General features: G+C 41.9%; 1 protein-coding gene across 1 annotated transcript in view; it reads left to right on the top strand.

Annotated features, from left to right (window-relative positions):
* PDGFRL (platelet derived growth factor receptor like) overlaps positions 1-17,877 on the top strand; it is a 47,198-nt gene that overhangs the window by 1,574 nt on the left and 27,747 nt on the right. The window contains exon 2 of the mRNA XM_080928300.1: positions 8,991-9,288. Within this exon, the coding sequence (XP_080784426.1) occupies positions 8,991-9,288 (298 nt within the window). The remainder of the gene's footprint in view (positions 1-8,990; positions 9,289-17,877) is intronic.

Raw genomic sequence — 17,877 nt, 5'->3', positions numbered from 1 at the left:
GGTGCAGTATTTGGTGTCAGTTTTGAATAGGGCAGAAGACGGCCAGACAGAAAGAACTCCAAATAGTGCGTTGGAGTTGAGTTGGAGAGGCTCTCGTCGGAGCCAGTTGGAAAGATGCAAGATTGACTTCAGCCGACATAGATCGGAGTGTGAGGAGTGCAGCGGGCCGACGTCTGTCTTAATGAATTAGCATCTATTTAAATAGATGTCTACTCATACAAGCAAGAAACATTTATGAGACGGAAAAAGTAGACTGCAGGTCTGCTTAATAATAACTAATAATGGGTAAACTGCGGGTCTTGCCTTTGCAGACATAAATGATATGTGTGTGTATACATGATAAATATATAAGATGTAATATGCCCCTGAAAAATGTTAAACATACCTACTGAAAAGTAAATTGACTTCGTTAAGTTATTTAACCGTTTTCCTAGCCTTATTGTCTTTTTTTTTTTTTTTTTTTTTTTTTTTTTTTTTTTTTTTTTTGGATCCTGACTCGGTGAGAGGGAGGGAGCAGGAACAACCAAAGACAGCCAATATTCATGTCTTTCTTTCCAGTGTTACAATCTGATTGGCAGGTCAGGTTGCTACCCCTGTACTATCCTCAAGCACCAACTACAGGCACAAACTACAACTGTAATTGTCCCTGAGCCCATTCACTTTGTGACCACATTTGGGAGACAGCTTCGGAGGAAGAGCCTTCCCTGCAAGCATTCATGGGGCAGACATCTAACCAGTGGCATTTGTCTTGCGCAATTCTAAGGTTTCTGAGAAATAATTCGATTGCTCTTCATAATGAGAAGAGCTGGAAGACCACATCACTGACCCATTTTATGAAATGCAAGCTTGAAAACAGTAAATAGTTAGGCCAAGACCCCAGTTAGTGAGGGCCTGCTCCCCAGTTCTTCTGTCTAATGGTTCAGACCTGAAGTATAACATGCAGTCATATACTGACTTGTTACCTACATATGTATGTTTAATGGGATAAGCAAGTGTTTGTATTGATTTGTTAATGCATCTTTATTCACCTACACAAGCCCCTTTATCTAATACAGTCTTCAGATAATGTAGACTTCAATAATCTGGAAGCTTCTAACATTCAAAAGAGATCTACGGAGACATTAGATGGGAAAACCAGGTCTGGAAGAAGATGATACAGTGACCATGACACTCCAGCAAGAACCATGGGTCATTTTCTTGTCTTAGTTTCCTTGGAAACAGAGAGTAGAACAGAAACCTGTTTATACATAAATAAGTAATCATAAAGTGCATGTCTCTTACAAGTGCAGTTACTGGAGGTTTCTGAGCATGTCCAGTCTTGGCCAGTGTGTTTAACAGATAAATCCATCTTCCATACTTAGTGCCAATCAAGAGGTTAATCTGAGGGCAAGAGAGAGAGCTGGCTGTCAGAGGGATGAAGAAAGTCTAGAGGGAGGATGGTTTTCCATGGTCAAGGTTGTAAGGTCCTTCCTTCCTGGTCTTCATGATCGAATTGGAGGGGGGGAACAAGTGTGAAGGTGACATCGTTTTAGAAAGTGACAAACATTATGGATCTCATTAACCAAAGCATGTCAGCTTCCTAGAGCTGCTGAGACCAAGGACGAGTTGACAAATGTTCTAGAAATTTCTTGGGAACAGACATGTGTCAGACCAGCAGTTTTTTTTTTCCCAGATTCTTTGGCATATTTGCATAAGCATGACCAAGTTTCTTGGATGTGAAGCTGAAATTTAAGCATGAAGCTTGAGTATGTTTTATGTATCTTCTATATGTATATAATCTTAAAGTGATGTTGTGGTTTTAGACAGCACCCTCGGTTGGCTGTGGCATTTTCCAGTTGTGGGGCTGTTAGTAGTTGCAATGTTTTGAATTTGAAAGTAGTAGTAATTGTTGTTGTTCCCAGATTAGGAATATTCAATCTACACTAGGAATAAGGTGGCTTAAAGCAATGAAAGTCTATAGCTCAAAAATCTACAGATTAAGGTGTCGTTAGGGCCTTGCTGTCCCAGAGTCTCTAGAGAGAAATCCACAGCCTCTTGTTGGTTTTTGGAAGTGTCCTATACTCTTTGCTATCCCTTGGTTTCTTGGCTAGTTTTTATGTCAAGTTGGCACAAGCTAGTGTCATCTAAGAGAAGGGAACCTCAGTTGAGGAAATGCCTCCACAACATCTAGCTGAAGGTATTTTCTTATTTAGTGATTATGTGGGTGGACTTAGCTCATTGTGGGTGTGGCCAACCTGTCTATTGGTCCTGTGTTCTATAAGAAAGTGGGCTAAGCAAACTTTTTTTTCCCTCAAAGTTGGGGTGGAAGGGCTTTGGAACTTGGATCTAGAGAAGCCATCGGGTTTTGACAGCTCAGCGGGCTGTTCTGTTGGATCGTGGAAGATAATGGTCAGAGCTGTGAAGACGATGAAGACCAGGCTTACAACGTCTAAAGGGGAGTTTAAAGACCTGTAGGGGCCATTTGCTGTTTTCGTGATAGAGTTAGGAACCCGGAGGCATGAAGGCAATACCCACAGGTGCCACAAGGAAGAGCTAAGGCTGCCCAAGAGCTTTTTCTATTACCTAGAGCACCCAAAACTGGGACACAGGGGAGTGCAGGTCCTCAAAGAGCATGAGAGGACAATGCTTTCTTTCAAGTTAAATGAAGATCAATGAATGGTTCTGAGTGGAGAGGAACCCCTGATCTGACTACATTTTCTTAAAGTTAAAGGCACCAGAGTGGAAGCCAACTGCCTCCCTAGGGAGCTGTTAATAATCTAGATGTACTGGCAGTAGATGGAGGGAGACAGCCTTCAGGATGTACTGTGAAGATGAAAGCAAGAGTGTTTGCTGCTGCCCAGGAGACATCATGGGAGGAGGCAAGACTGGGGTGTTTGTCTGGAGCAACCAGGTGGAGGAACTTCCTGCTTGTAGACTGGGGGACTCTGGGGAAGGAACAGGTCTGAGTGGCTTTCGGAGTTCACTTTGGAGCCATTACATTTTAAGATGCCTGCTAGTCTTCTGAATGACAGGGAAGAGAAACAGAGCATTCCAACCAGGAATTTTGAGGCCAGGGCAGGGCAGGAGTGAGGCAGCTTCCAGCCCACCCCACCCAGTCATCCCCCTTCCCTGAGGCACCAATGCCTTTACAGGATTAATTATTTTTAACCATCACCTGTGCTAATCTCTAAGTTAAAGAAAGGCCGACTGTTTCCCTATCTTCTTGACGACCTGGAGTTGAAAGACCCCCGGAGGGTATCTTCCGTCTGAAGAGACCCCTCCCAAGGAGCAGCGAGACCACTCACTTCGGATGCAAGTAGCAAGAGGTTTATTTACACAGGTACCTGTGGGCACACAGTCTCTCAGAGGACTTGTGCGCCGGACAAAGGGGCAGTCCCCTTTTTATAGGGCTTGGGGGGCAGAAGCAAGGTACAGAAGCAGAAGCATAGCAACAGGGTTTTAATTGGTTAATTTAAATGAAACCAGGGTGAACTGGGGACAAGCCCTAAGTTTTTGGAAAGGGCGGCCTTGGCCCCTCCTCTGGGACAGGGTGTTGTTTTTCGTCCTTGTCTCAGCATGTATGGCAAAATATTGTGTCTTTAAAATATTGTGTCTTTACCCCGGTCCAGGTGGTCAACTACAGACATCTTGTTTGGCAGGGACTGTGGCAGAAATATGGCTCCAAGGACACAACTCTTGGTACCAGTCAGGAGCTGCAGCTTATCTGAAAGCTGGGCTTGTCTGAGTGTCTCCCTTTCTTTGTCTATTGCTAGCTGGCCGCCCACCGGTATCTTGCTTGGCCACCTGGGACCCTGACCTAGCCTGCCCCGTGTGTGCACAGCCTTACAGACATGGCATTTACTGTTGCTAAGCGGGGGTCTTTCAGAGTGAGCTACATGGCACCTGGAGGTTCATTAAAAAAAAAAAAAAAAAAAAAAAAAAAGGTCTGCTTTGCCTCCAGGTTCATATGGAGTGCATGGGATAGGTATAAAGTGAGGAGCACTTAGTGGGGGTCAGACGCTGCTCTCTGCATGTAAAATGTCAACTCAGTTACCACAAAAACCCATGAGATGGGGGCTGGAAAGATGGCTCAGCAGTAAGAGCACTTGCTGTTCTTGCAGAAGACCAGGGTTCAGTTCATAGCACCAACATGGTGACAGCCTTCTATATCTCCAGTTCCAGGAGTACCCTCTTCTAACCTCCACAGGCACCAGGCACATATGCAATGCCTACATACACACATACACTTACATACATGCAGGCAAAGCACTTGTGCACATGGAATGAAAACAAATAATGGCTATTAGCATCATTGTATATGTATAAGAAAGCTAAGACACTCGTGAATGACGACCAGGACTAGTGAGCCACTAAGTGGGCTCTGAGGTCAATAATATGTCTGAAGTATTTACCACCATTTTTCTATACAATATATATACAACAACCTCTATAATGCAATGGTGATGAATTCCACTTTAATTAGTTAAAATATAAATTCTTGCATCTTTAAGGCATTTGGAATATAACTATTTACATAATACACAATTCATCAGAAGGCATATCCTTTTCCCTCTTTGAGATTATGAGATGGTTATACCTCTTCCTTCCCTTTCCCTCACTCCCAAACCTCTCATATACCCCTCTTTGCTCTTTCAAATTTGTGACCTCTTTCTTTTTCAGAATGTCTTTTCCTACAGCCAGTAGCGCTGTTTATGTTGCTATGGCTTGGTAATATGTGGTAAGATCTGGATTGTTCTCTCTCTAGCATTCCTCTTTCTGTTTGGGATTGTTACCACTGTCTGGGCTCGTCTGTGGATCCATTTGCAGTTTAGGACATCTTTTTCTCTTTCTGTGAAGATCAAGATGGGAATTTTGATGGTGATTGCAAACAGCTTTGGGTAAAATGGTCCTTGTCACGATGCTCATTCCTTTGAACATGGGATGTCTTTCAATTTTCTAGTGTCTTTCTGTATCTTTTTGTTCATAGGTCTAAAGTTTTCATTGTAGAAGTCCTCCAATCCCTTGTTTGGTTCATTCCTCAATGTTTTCTTTTCCTTTGAGGCCTGTACTGACTGGTTTTGTGTCAACTTGACACAAGCTGGAGTTATCACCGAGAAAGGAGCTTCAGTTGAGAAAAATGCCTCCATGAGATCCAGCTGTAAGGCGTTTTCTCAACTAGTGATCAAGGTGGGAGGGCCCAGCCCATTGTGGGTGGTGCCATCCCTGGGCTGGTAGACCTGGGTTCTATAAGAAAGTAGGCTGAGCAAGCCAGGGGAAGCAAGCCAGTAAGTAACATCCCTCCATGGTCTCTGCATCAGCTTCTGATTCCTGACCTCCTAAGTTCCAATCCTGACCTCCTTTGGTGATGAACAGCAATGTGGAAGTGTAAGCTGAATAAACCCTTTCCTCCCCAACTTACTTCTTGCTCATGATGTTTTGTGCAGGAATAGAAACCCTGACTAGGACAAAGCTTCTATGAATGGGAGTATCTCTGGTCTCCTCCATATGTTTATTGTTAGTGGGTAGAAAAGCTCTTGATTTGTGCAAGCTGATTCTGTATCCGGCTATGGTTCTGAATTTGTTTATTATTTGTAGAAGTTTTATGGTAGAATTCTTGTGATCTCTGATATATGCTGTCATTTCGGCTGTAAATAGCGATAGTTTTAATTCTTCCCTATGCGTATCCCCTTAATTTTCTTCTCTTGTCTTATTGCCCCAGCTAGTATTTACATCATGACACAGTGGAGTGGGGGATAGTGGACATCTCTGCCTCGTTCCTGACTTCAGTGTGGTTGCCTCAAGCTTTTCTTCATTTATGGTTATGTTGAATGTGGGCTTCTCATATTTAGCCTTTAGTGTGTTAAGGTATGTTCTCTCTAGCCCTACATGCTAGGACTTTTATCATGAAAGTATATTGGATTTTTGTCAAGAGTTTTTTTCTGTGTCAATGATAATTTTTGTCTTTAAGGCCATTGAAATGGCTTATTATATTTATTGACTTAAGCATCGTGAAGCTTCCCTGAATTTCAGGAAAAAAGTCAACTTGGTCATGATGGAACATCTTTTCGATAGATATCTATATTCTGTTTGCAAGTATTTTATTAAATATTTTAAGTCTGTTTATCAGAGATGCTGGCTGTGATTTTCTTTTTCTTTTGTGTTCACCTGGTTTGAATGTTAGAATGATACTCACTGTGTAGAAGGAGTTTGGGGGTACTCCTTTTCTTTTGCTTCTTGTTTTTTTTTTTGTTTGTTTGTTTGTTTGTTTTTCGTTTGTTTTGTTGTTGTTTTTACAATACAGGGTTTCTTTGTGTAGCTCTGGCTGTCCTGGAAATAACTCTGTAGACCAGGCTAGACTCAAACTCCCAGAGACCCTCCTGCCTCTGCCTCCCAAGTGCTGGGATTAAAGGCACGTGCCACTACCAGCTGTGTTTCGATGTTTTGAATAAAGAATTGGCTGTAGGTCTTTGAATGCCTGGTAGAATTCTGCAGTGAAACTGTACGGCCCTGGACTTTTCACCTAGTAGGTTTTTTTTATTACTTTCCTTTAGGGAAAAAAAAAAAAAAAAAGACTTCTTGATTTAATTTTGGTGGTTTGGCTGAATCTGGAAATTCATCCGTTTGATTTAGGTCTTTCAGCTTAATGGAGTATAGGTTTTAATAAACATTCACATGTAATATTCTGAATTTCTTTGGCATCTGTTTAACTGTCTCACTTTTTATTTCTGATTCTGTAAATTTGGGACCTCTCTTTCTTGTGGTTAGTGAGACCAAGGATCTGTCAATTTGGTTTATCTTCTCTAAGAACCTGCTCTGAGATTTGTCAACTCTTTGTATTGTTTTGTTTCTACTTCACTGATAGTTGGCTCTAACTTTCATTATTTCTTGCCATCAAATGGGTTTGGATTTGGTTTGTTCTTAAGCCATTTGTTGGTGCTCTTCCTGATTTTTAACAGAGGCACTTTGAGCTATAAATTTTCCTCATAGGACAGCTTCTGATATGCCCCAGAGGGTTTATCATGTTTGCATTTTTATTTAGATCTGGGAATTATTTTGAGATCTTCTTTGACTTAATGGTCAGTCATTCAGTAATGAGGTATTTGTTTACTCTCCATGAAACTGCATTTTCTAGGCATCTGTTCACTAATTGATTCTAAGTTTTATTGCTGTACTGGCTGGTTTTGTGTCAACTTGACACAAGCTAGAGTTAATCACAGAGAAAGGAGCCTCAGTTGAGGAAATGCCTTCATGAGATCCAGCTGTAAGACATTTTCTCAATTAGTGATCAAGGGTAGAGGGCCCAGCCCATTGTGGATGGTGCCATCCCTGAGCTGGTAGACCTGGGTTCTATAAGAAAGCAGGTTGAGCAAGCCAGGGGAAGCAAGCCAGTGAGCAACATTCCTCTATGGCCTCTGCATCAGCTTCCCTTCCTGACCTGCTTGAGTTCCAAGCCTGACTTCTCTGGTGATGAACAGAGATATGGAAGTGTAAACTGAGTAAACCCTTTCCTCCCCAACTTGCTTCTTGGTCATGATGTTTATGCAGGAATAGAAACCCTGACTAAAACAATTGCATTGTGTCAGATAGAATACAAAAAGTGACTTCAATCTTTTTTAATTACTAAGGATGTGTTTATTGTCCCAGGATGTGATCTATCCAGAAAGCTTCTATGTGCTGCTTAGTAGAATATATATTCTTTGGTGTTTCGGTGTAATATTCTGTAGACATCTGTTAAGTACATTGAATGTATGATGTCAATTAAAACTAATGTTTCTCTTTATTTTTGTTCAGATGTCCTGTGCATTGGAGAAAGTGAGATACTGAAATCAATTGCTATTAATGGAATGATGTTCATCTTTGTCTTTAAATATGATTGCTAATTCTTTTGATTGAAATTTGAAGCTGCTGAATTTGGTTCATATAGTAATGAATAGAAATTTCTTCTCAGTTAAATGTTCCCTTGATTAGAATAAAGTGTCGTTCTTTATATCTTTTGAGTAGTTTTGGTTTGATGCCTATTTTGCTAGATATTAAGATATTAACGCCTGCTTGCTCCCTGTTCCCATTTGGTTAGAATGCTTTGTTCAACCTTTTACTTAAAGAGGTGTCTATCTTAAAACAGATACTTTTCTTGGATTTTGTTTCTTGATCTGTTCAGTCAGCTGATGTCCTTTAACTAGAGAATCAAGGCCAGTGTGATTTAGAAGTTATCACTGAAATGTTGGCGTTACTGTGTTGTTGAGGTTGGGTATTGTTTGTGTTCCCAGTGGTATTGTATGTTTTCATAATCACACCTTTGTATTTTTGACTCTCTGCTTTGCTCATTCCTTTCTTCAACCTGAAATAATGCTTTTTGTATTTTGTTTAGATTTGTCTTGTTGGGCACTAGATTTTGGGCCATTTATGCTGTTCAAAGTTTCATTTTTCCTTGGATTATGGCTGATAGTTTTGCTGGGTATATTAATCAAGATGAGCTATCATAGCCTTTTAGTACCTGTAATACATTGTTCCAGGCTCTTCTAGCTTTGAAAGTTTCCATTGAGAAATCAGCAGCTATTATGATGGGGTTTTCTTTATATGTGACTTGTGGTTTTGTTCTCTTAGGTTTTAATACTTTCTTTGTCATGTATACTTAGTGTTTTAACTGTGATATGCCATGTTTTTTTTTTTTTTTTTTTTTTTTTTTTCTGGTCTTGTTTATTTGTTGTTCTGTGGGCTTCTTAAGGATGTCATTCCTAAGTTTGAGGAACTTTTCTGTGATCTTGAAGATCTGGTCTATGCCTCTGTCTTAATTTATATTTTGCTGATTTTGAATAATATCCTTGAAACCAAAATATATTTTCTTTTAAGCTATTGTCTGAAAACTAAAGAACAGATGAAGAAAAATGGTTTTATTGCTTATGATTATGGCTGAAAGAATTTGGGCATAGGCCAGGGAGCATCGAGGTCACCTGCTGTGGGTTTCTTATACTCGGTAAATGTTACTCAGTGTTTTTCTCACATCTTTGCAGTTGCTGGCCAACATCCTCCTAAGAACAAGCGTCCAAAGGAACAAGGAGAAAACAGGATCAAACCAACCAACAAAAAGGCCAAGCCCAAGATTCCTAAGATAAAGGACAGGGACTCAGCTGACTCCGCCCCAAAGAGCCAGTCCATTATGGTACAAGCGATGGACAATGGCCGCTTCCAGAAGCCTGCTGCCACCGTGAGTCTCATGGCAGGGCAAACTGTAGAGCTCCGATGTAAGGGAAGCAAAGTGGAGTGGAGTTATCCCGCCTACCTGGACACCTTCAAGGACTCCCGCCTCACGTAAGCATCACTGGCTTTCTGTTCATGGTCCTGGGCCAAGGGTTTAGTTTTTCTTCCTTCATCTGATGTCTTACCTCTGACATCCACTGTCATACTCCACATGGCTATAAAGTAGAACATGTGTCCTCAGTGTCAGCCTCCTGGGTGGCCACCATTGGGAGATGGGGTCTTAACAAAAGAATAATGTTTTGGTCTTAAAGAAATTTTCACCTTTTATTAAAAATAGATTATTTTTCTCACATAATGTAACCGGATTCCTGTTTCTCTTCCCTCTACTCCTCTGTTTCTCCCCCACTTCCCTTCCTGAATCCACTATCCTTTGTCTCTCATTAGAAAGTAACAGGCTTCTAAGAGGTAATGATAAACTATAATGGGATGACACAGACACCTACCCGTCACTTCAGAGTTTGATAAGACAAATCAACGGAGGGAAAAGAACCCAAGAAAAGGCACAGGAATCAGAGACCCACTCATTTGCACACTCAGCAGTCCCATAAGAACACTAAACTGGAAGCCATAATGTATGTGTGGAGGACCAGGTCAGCCCTGTGCAGGCCCTGTGCTCACTGATTGACTCAAAGGGACTTGTTCTCTGCTGTCCCCCATCTCTCCTGGTTCTCACATTCTTCCTCCTCATCCTCTATATTCCCTGAGCTTGGAGGGGGGGAATTTGATGGAGACATTCCATTTGGGTTGCAGTGTTCCAAAGTCTGTCTGTCTGTCTGTCTGTCTGTCTCTCTCTCTCTCTCTCTCTCTCTCTCTCTCTCTCTCTCTCTCTCTCTCTTTCTCCCCTCCCTCCCTCCCTCCCTCCCCCCCCATCTGTGTGTGTTCTGGTTTCAAAAGGGCGGATTTTAGTTCATATTTTTGCTGATTTTGAATAATATCTTTGAGGCTAAAATAAAATTTTTAACATATTGTCTTCAAACCAAAGAGTGGATGATGAACAATGGTTGCTTTATGATCTTTGGCAGAAATTAGTGAAATTCTTCCCACAGTTAAAAAATTGACACTCATCCACAGCTTCCCTTGGTGGAAAGAGTTTTGTAGGAAACCATGTGACCAAAAATAAATAGGAAACCAAACTTTTTAAAGAGTGCAATGCACAGGAATGAGTATTTAAAAATTAATTTTGTGAAAATAATGTAGTCAGTGTGTGTTGTTCTTTTTAAACTATGATAGGGACACCAAAATGTCCAGATGGGTTCCTATGAACAAACTGCCCAGAGACCAGTTTCAGTTGCTATGAAACCTTCCAGCTGTATCTGATTATATATATCAATTATTCTTATGAATACATATGACTGGTACAAAGACCAAAAATTTTTTTATGTCTGAGTGACTACCTTCTGGGGGCGGAGCTTCTTCAGAAATAGAGGTTAAGGTGATTGAAGGTGAACAGCTGGTTCACAGTGATAGAGATTTTATCTGGTGTGTTCGAGGTACTGGGGTCTAGATCACAAGTGTGTGTGTGTGTGTGTGTGTGTGTGTGTGTGTGTGTGTGTGTGTACATACACAGCTCTGAGCTCTGGAAAGCAAGACTGGAGAGCCTACTTCAAATGGTACTGAGAGAGCCCTGAACTCCAACTGCAGTGTGTGGGAATGTATTTGGAGTTAAAAATGTATCTTGAAGGAAGTCGCCTAAGTAATTTGGGTCTTGGTTTCCTTGGCACAAAATGAAGTGTGTAGGACATCATGATCATAATATGCTCACGGAGTTAAAGACGGTGTCAGTGGTTTGTTTAAATGTTTTAAATGTTTGGTGAGGGGGCTGGAGAGATGGCTCCGCAGATAAGAGCACTGACTGCTCTTCCAGAGGTCCTGAGTTCAATTCCCAGTAACCACATGGTGCTTACAACTATCTGTAATGGGATCTGATGCCCTCTTCTGGTGTGTCTGAGATAGCAATGGTATGCTCACATATATAAAATAAAGAAACATATCTTTAAAAATAAATAAATATTTGTTGAATGGTTGTCTGAAGCAGTTGTCAAAAGATGGCCTATTGAAAAGAGGTTGGAGATGCCGGATATCCTTTGGCTTAGTGTTGATGAAGGAACTTTAAGGCTCAGAAAAAAGCAATGCTAGAGTGAGTATGCTATGTAAAACCCAATCCTACACAAACAAAAGACCCAGGAAACATGCCCACGTTAACCCTGTAAGACAGAGAATGGTGAGGGAACACTAGCACATTTGAAGAACGTCATTGTCCTCTTTTCCCTTGCTCTGTACCTCATGAATGAAATGCAGTGGGATTAGTTGGATCCCAAAGTAGCAGGTGATAGCCGTGAGCCTCCAGAGGCAAGGTGATTGTTATCCTCATGAGCAGCACAGGCAAAGCAATATTGATAATGGCCTAACCAATGACGGCCAGCACAGGCAAAGTGAATTTTATGGTACATGACTCAGTAAGAACTTTGGTACCAGTTAATCAATCACGATGCTTCCAGGCATGGAGTAGATAAGAAGCCTACTGCATTTTTCTTTTTTGTCCATTTCAGTGGGGAAATATCAAATGAAAGGCTACACTGAATGGTGGCAGAAGGGAGCCTTAGCCTTTGAACCAGCTTCCAGACTTGAGCCAGTTTGCAGACCTGGAAGCCCTTGAGTGAAGGAATGAATAGGCTTCCCTTGGTAAAATACCTAAGAGTTTTACTGTTACCCTTTCTCCACCTCCTCCCCAGAGGTACCTATGGCCTTTTATAAAGATAACTTACACTGGGGAGAAAGAAACAATCAGACTTTCCAGAGTCTATTGGATTGTGTTTCTGAATTGATGCTGATTCTGGGAGAACTCAAATATTGTAGCCTTCCTGTTAAAGTAGAGGCTTATGAAAGTCAAGTGATTGAGTTTTGGCTGAAGTCTGATTCATAACAGGTCCAATGGGTCCCCAAGGTCATCCTGGGGTTCTTCCCCCAGTCTGAGAATGTATATTTGGGATATATATGCTTAGAAGTTTGGCAGAAATCTCACATTGATTCCGTGAGTTGGGGTTTAGAGTTGTCTCTGCAAGGAAAATATTGAATCAAAAACAATATTATTTCACATCCCTGGAGGAAGTGCAGGAATTAGTGTCACCATCAAGAACTTGAAAGATGCAGACATGGTGGTTCCCACCGAATCTCCCTTTCACTCTCCTATCTAGCCATTGCAGAAGACAGTTCATGGAAAATAAGAGTTGGCTTTTGCAAACTTAGTCAAGTAATGACTCCAATTGCAGCTACTGTACCATATGTGGCATCTTTACTTGATCAGATTAACACATTTCCTACTACACTGTTTGCAGCTATCGATCTAGTGCATGCATTTTTCTCAGTACCTGTTCAAAAGGATCAGCAGAAGCAGTTTGCTTTCAGATGCCAAGGCCAGCAGTATACTTTCCCAGGGTTATAATATATATATATATTATATATATATATATATATATATATATATATTATATATATATATATATATATATATATATATATATATATTTATAAACGTCTCAGGGATATATTAACTCCCCTGCCCTGTGTCTTGACCATCTGTCTCTTCTACAAAATATCACATTGGTACACTACATTGATGACATGCTGATTGAACCAAGTAAGCAGAAGACAGCAAGTTCTTTGGACTTGTTGGTCACACATCAGAGGATAAGAAGTAAATTCAACCAAGGGCCTTCTACTTCAATGAAATTCTTGGGAGTCCAATGGTGTGAGCCATAAAGAGATATTCCTTTTAAGGTGAAGGATAAGTTATTGTGAGTGGCTCTTCCCACATGTTTAGTGGGACTATTTGGATTCTAATGACAGCATATTCCTCATTTTCATGTGTTGTACTGGCCCATATACCAAATGGCTTCAATTTGATTGGGGCCTGGTACAGGAGAAAACTCTTCAAGTCCAGGCTGCTGTGTAGACTGCTCTACCACTTGGACCATATGACCCAGCCAACCTGAGTTGGCAGTGGCAGATAGAGATGTTGTCTGGATCCTGTTGCATGTGCCTATAGGTAAATCACAGAAGAGACCTTTGGGATTTTGGAGCAAGACTCTACTCTCATCTGCAGACAATTCTTCTCCCTTTGAGAGAGAAAGCATGAGCCACCAAGTTGCCATGCAACCTGAACTGACCATCATGAGCTGGGTGTTATCTGACCCCATAAGCCATAAAGTAGATGTGCAGAGCCACAATCTATTATCAAGCTGAAGTAGTATATATGTGGCTGGTCCTGAGTGGGTCATGGAGGCACAGAAAGTTACATGGAGAAGTTACCCAAATGCCTATGGTTTCTACACATATTACAGACATGTACTGGCAAGCATGCACCTATAGCATACAGTGCATTTCCTATGGTTGGCTGAGGAAGAGAAGACTGGAACCTGGTTTTCTGCATGTTGGCAGGAACAAGCCAAAAGTGGACAGCTACAGTGTTACAACCTCTTTCTGGAACAGCCCTGAAAACACCAGTGAAGGAAAGACACTGTGACACAGTGTCTCACAGTGGACAGAGCTTCTGCCAGTTCTCATGGTCATATATGCATTTTTGAAGGAAAAATAGCCATGTGTGTGATTATTCACTAGTGGGCTACAGCCAGTGTTTGGCTGGATGGTCAGGGACTTGGAAGAACATGGTTGAAAAATTGATGAGAAAGACATTTGGGGAAGTATATGGGTAGATCTCTCCAAATGGGGAAGGATATGAAGATATTCTTTTGTCCTAGGTAAATGCTCATCAAAAGGTGGCTTCAGCAGAATATATTGGATGACCCATTCTGTGGACAGTCAGTCTCTTTTTCCTAACCATCCCTGCAGTTGTCAGATGGGCCCATGTACAAAGTAGCCAGGCTGACAGATGGGGGTCATGTATGGACTCAAATACATGGACTTCCACTCACCAAGGCTGACAAAGCTACAGGTGCTGCTGAGTGCCAGATGTACCAAAACATAGACCAATACTGAGCATCCCCAGTTAGGGCACCATTTCCTGGAATGACCAACCAGAGACCTGGTGGCAGGTGACTACATTGCAACACTTCCTCTATGGAAAGGAAAATACTTTGTATTGTATTAAGTATTATATTATTATTAATATACTTATTCATCATGATGGCACTCCACATGGTACCACTTCTAGCCTAAGAACTCTCTTGATAGCCAGAGAAATGTGACAAGTGGGCCCACGTTTATGGAGCCATAAGTACCAGCCAAGGCCACATGACCAGTTGAAAGAATGAAGACTATAACTTACATGAGTGTTTTGTACGAATGTTTTTACAAAGGTCTCACCATCTTCCCCATCAACCTGAAACAGCTGTCCAGATAGAAAGATGTAATGGCCTTTTGAAGACACAGTCACAGCACTAATTATATAGCATCAGCCTGAAGATCTGGGGCAGGGTTCTCCAGAAGATGGTATATGCTTTGAATCAACATCCAAAATGTGTCACAATATGTTTCCCCCTTAGCTAGTATCCACAAGTCCAGGAATCGAGGGGTAGGAAAGGGAATAGTTTCGTGCAGTATTACTTCTAATGACTCACTAGGAAAATTCTTGCTTCCTGTTCCTACCTGAAGTTCTGCTGGCTTAGAAGGTTTGTTACCGGCAAAGGGAGTGTTCACTCCCAGGAGCCACAACAAACAGGCTGTTGAATTGGAATCTGATTTCCCCTTGGACACTTTGGGCTTCTGATGCCCTGAAACCCAACCGGCTAAGAAAAAAAAAAAATAGCAGTGTTAGGAGGGGTGATTGATCTAGATTATCAAGGTGAAATTGAATTGCTTCTCCACAGTGGAGATGAGAAAGTTTATTATGTCTGGAGTGTAGTGGATCATTTAGGGTGTCTCTTGGTACTACCATGTCCAGTGATTAAAATCTGTGAGGAACTATGACAACCTAATCCAGGCATTATGACAAAGGGCATGGACACTTTAGGAATGAAGGTATGGGTCACACCTCAAGAAAAATAGCCAAGACCTGCTGAGAATCTCCCTCAAGAGACACTGACACCCATTCTAAAATCCTTAAAGCACTTGCATTGTACATGCAATCGCTACTTCGTTTTAGGCATCATGACCTGGTTACTGTTTCATTCAGAAATGAAGTATGATATAAGGCCTTGTGGGTCACGTTGACAAGGGAGGACTTGTAATGGCTATTCTTGACTTTCAATGGTATCTTCAATTAACTAAAGCTCAAGCCACTGGGAACACCTGTGAGATCTTTTCCTTAAATCATTTGAAGTGGAAAGACATGTTTTCAATCTGGATCTTTTGTAGTGGGAAGATCCACCTCTGACCTCGATTTCTTGAGGTGGCGAGAGCCACCCCTTAGGCTGGCAGCCTAATCAAAGAAGGAAGGAAGAAGGAAGCTTCAACTCTTTGCTTACTTGTTCTGGCTCTCACTGGCAAGCCTATTCCTTTGCTGGCATTAGAGCCTATTTCATTGGAAGTCCAGTATATAATCTCAGATATATATACTCATAATATACTATATCTCATATAATCTCATATAATATACTATATAATACATATATTACACATATATTTAATTTATTTAAGGTCTGTTCCTCTAGAGAGCCCTGAGTAATACCATCTTTCAGGTCTTATTTTCTATGTTTCAGTGGGGAAGTATAGGGTGCTGCCTCTTTGGGGTGACAGGAATGGGAAAAGGAATGTGGGAGGCAGTCATCAAACTCTGCATGTTCACCAGCAGATTCATTTTTCCCCAGAAACTCTACTTTTACACTCAACCTTTTCAAGAAGCCCACTAGCACTCAAACAGCAAATTGGAGAACAATTTACCTTCTCCCCGCCCCCTTGGGCCCCACCCCCAACCCAGTCAATCACCAACTACCAGATCATAGCTAGGACTCCTCCAGTGCCCTTCTAGGAATGTTGAGGAGGACGAAGCTGTGTCTCCCCTTACTTGTCATTTAGAATATATTTTTCTGTGAACAGAGGTCAACCTTATTCCTGCATGGATGAGCCTCTGATCTGCACCCTCTGCAGAAGTCTCTGATGCCAACTGTAGCATCTCTGTTCTCACTGGCTGGGGTTCTAAAAGATGCTCCAAGAAGTGTGAGCCTCCTGGGACTTAGAGCTTTCTCCTTTCGTTGCCTGGAGCCCACCTGGTCCCTAGATACTGACTCACTTAAGCCTAGTTAGGCATGTTCTCTGGGAAAACCATGGCAGGCCTTGCTGGGGGCGCATTCTGGTGGTTCCTTCTGATTTCTCTTTGCACCTCTCTGCACATTGGTGCATGCTTGCTTTCCTCAGAAGTCTGCACTTTTCACTGAGACTTGGATGAAAGTGTGGGATATTACATTATCTGTTTAATGATGCCTGTCATCCCAGAACACCTGTTTTTCAGCCCTGTAGACACAGAGCTTTGAAGACTCAAAAGTAAATGAGCCTAAGACTGCATCAAAGAGGAGCATCCAGAACCAGGGTGTGGGTTGGCTTTTCACTGTTAAATAGCATTTGTTTCATGAACAGTGGAGACCTTCAAACAAAACAGATGTGACCCCTATGAATCATGAAAAAATGTAGAAACCCAGGCAGAACTCTGTAACAAAAAAACCATAGAAAACTGATTTATTTGATACAAGTTCTATAAAAACCAGACTCTTGACATTGTCCTTGGTACCTGGCACCCATGAACAGTAGGAAACTCAGCCTGTGTCCTCCTTCCTGTGGAGGGACTTCTCTCCAGCCTTCAACTATGGGGCTTGTTGCAGTAATAATAAAACTGTGGTAACCTTTTATCCCTCGATAGTGCCAGCACCATTAGGGCCACATGGCACTATGGGGTATCTTAGTGGCTCCACACTGCCACCTAGTACTCTCAGACCCACGGGCCACCCTCTCCCAGCTGTCCCCCTGCCAGCCGGGAACTTAGCTTCCATTTTCCACAGCCCAGTTAGATCATGGCTCAACAATCAATAGTTGATCAAATGTATGTGTTAAATTCTCAATCCACAATCCATCTACAATGTAAGCTTACAACCAGTTGACAACGGTATAAACCGCCCACACACCGCCGTTTTCATAGATGCGTGCATACATTCTAGACTAGAATCACAGATGAGGAAGACCGTGCAAGGTTTTTTTTTAATTTTTATTCTTTTCCTGTTTAGCTGACCTCATTTAATAGTCTACATTCTAAGCCCATCCACATAATTGTGAATTCCATGACTTTATTCTTCTTTACAGTTAAGCAATACTCTGTTTTGTGCAGGTGCCACGCTTTCATTATCCAGTCAGCTACGTTGGTTTATTTATTTTTAATATTTAATTTGCTTCTTCACTTCACAACTCACTCTCTGCTTCCTTCCTCGTCACCCCCTCCCACAATCCTTCTCCCATTCCCCCTCCCCTTCTCCTCTGAGTGGGTGGGATCCCTCCTGGGTATCCCCCACCCTGGCACTTCAAGTCTCTGGGAGACCAAGTGCTTCCTCTCCCACGGAGGCCAGACAAGGCAGCCCCACCAGAACACACCCCACATGCAGGCAACAGCTGTTGCGACAGCCCCGTTCCAGTTGTTCAGACCCACATGAAGACCAAGCTGCACATCTGCTGCCTGTGCAGTGAATTCCACCAACAGTG

Source organism: Micromys minutus, assembly GCF_963924665.1.
Source record: "Micromys minutus genome assembly, chromosome: 14".
NCBI classification, from domain to species: Eukaryota; Metazoa; Chordata; class Mammalia; order Rodentia; family Muridae; genus Micromys; species Micromys minutus.
This window is presented reverse-complemented; position numbering and strand designations above follow the sequence as displayed.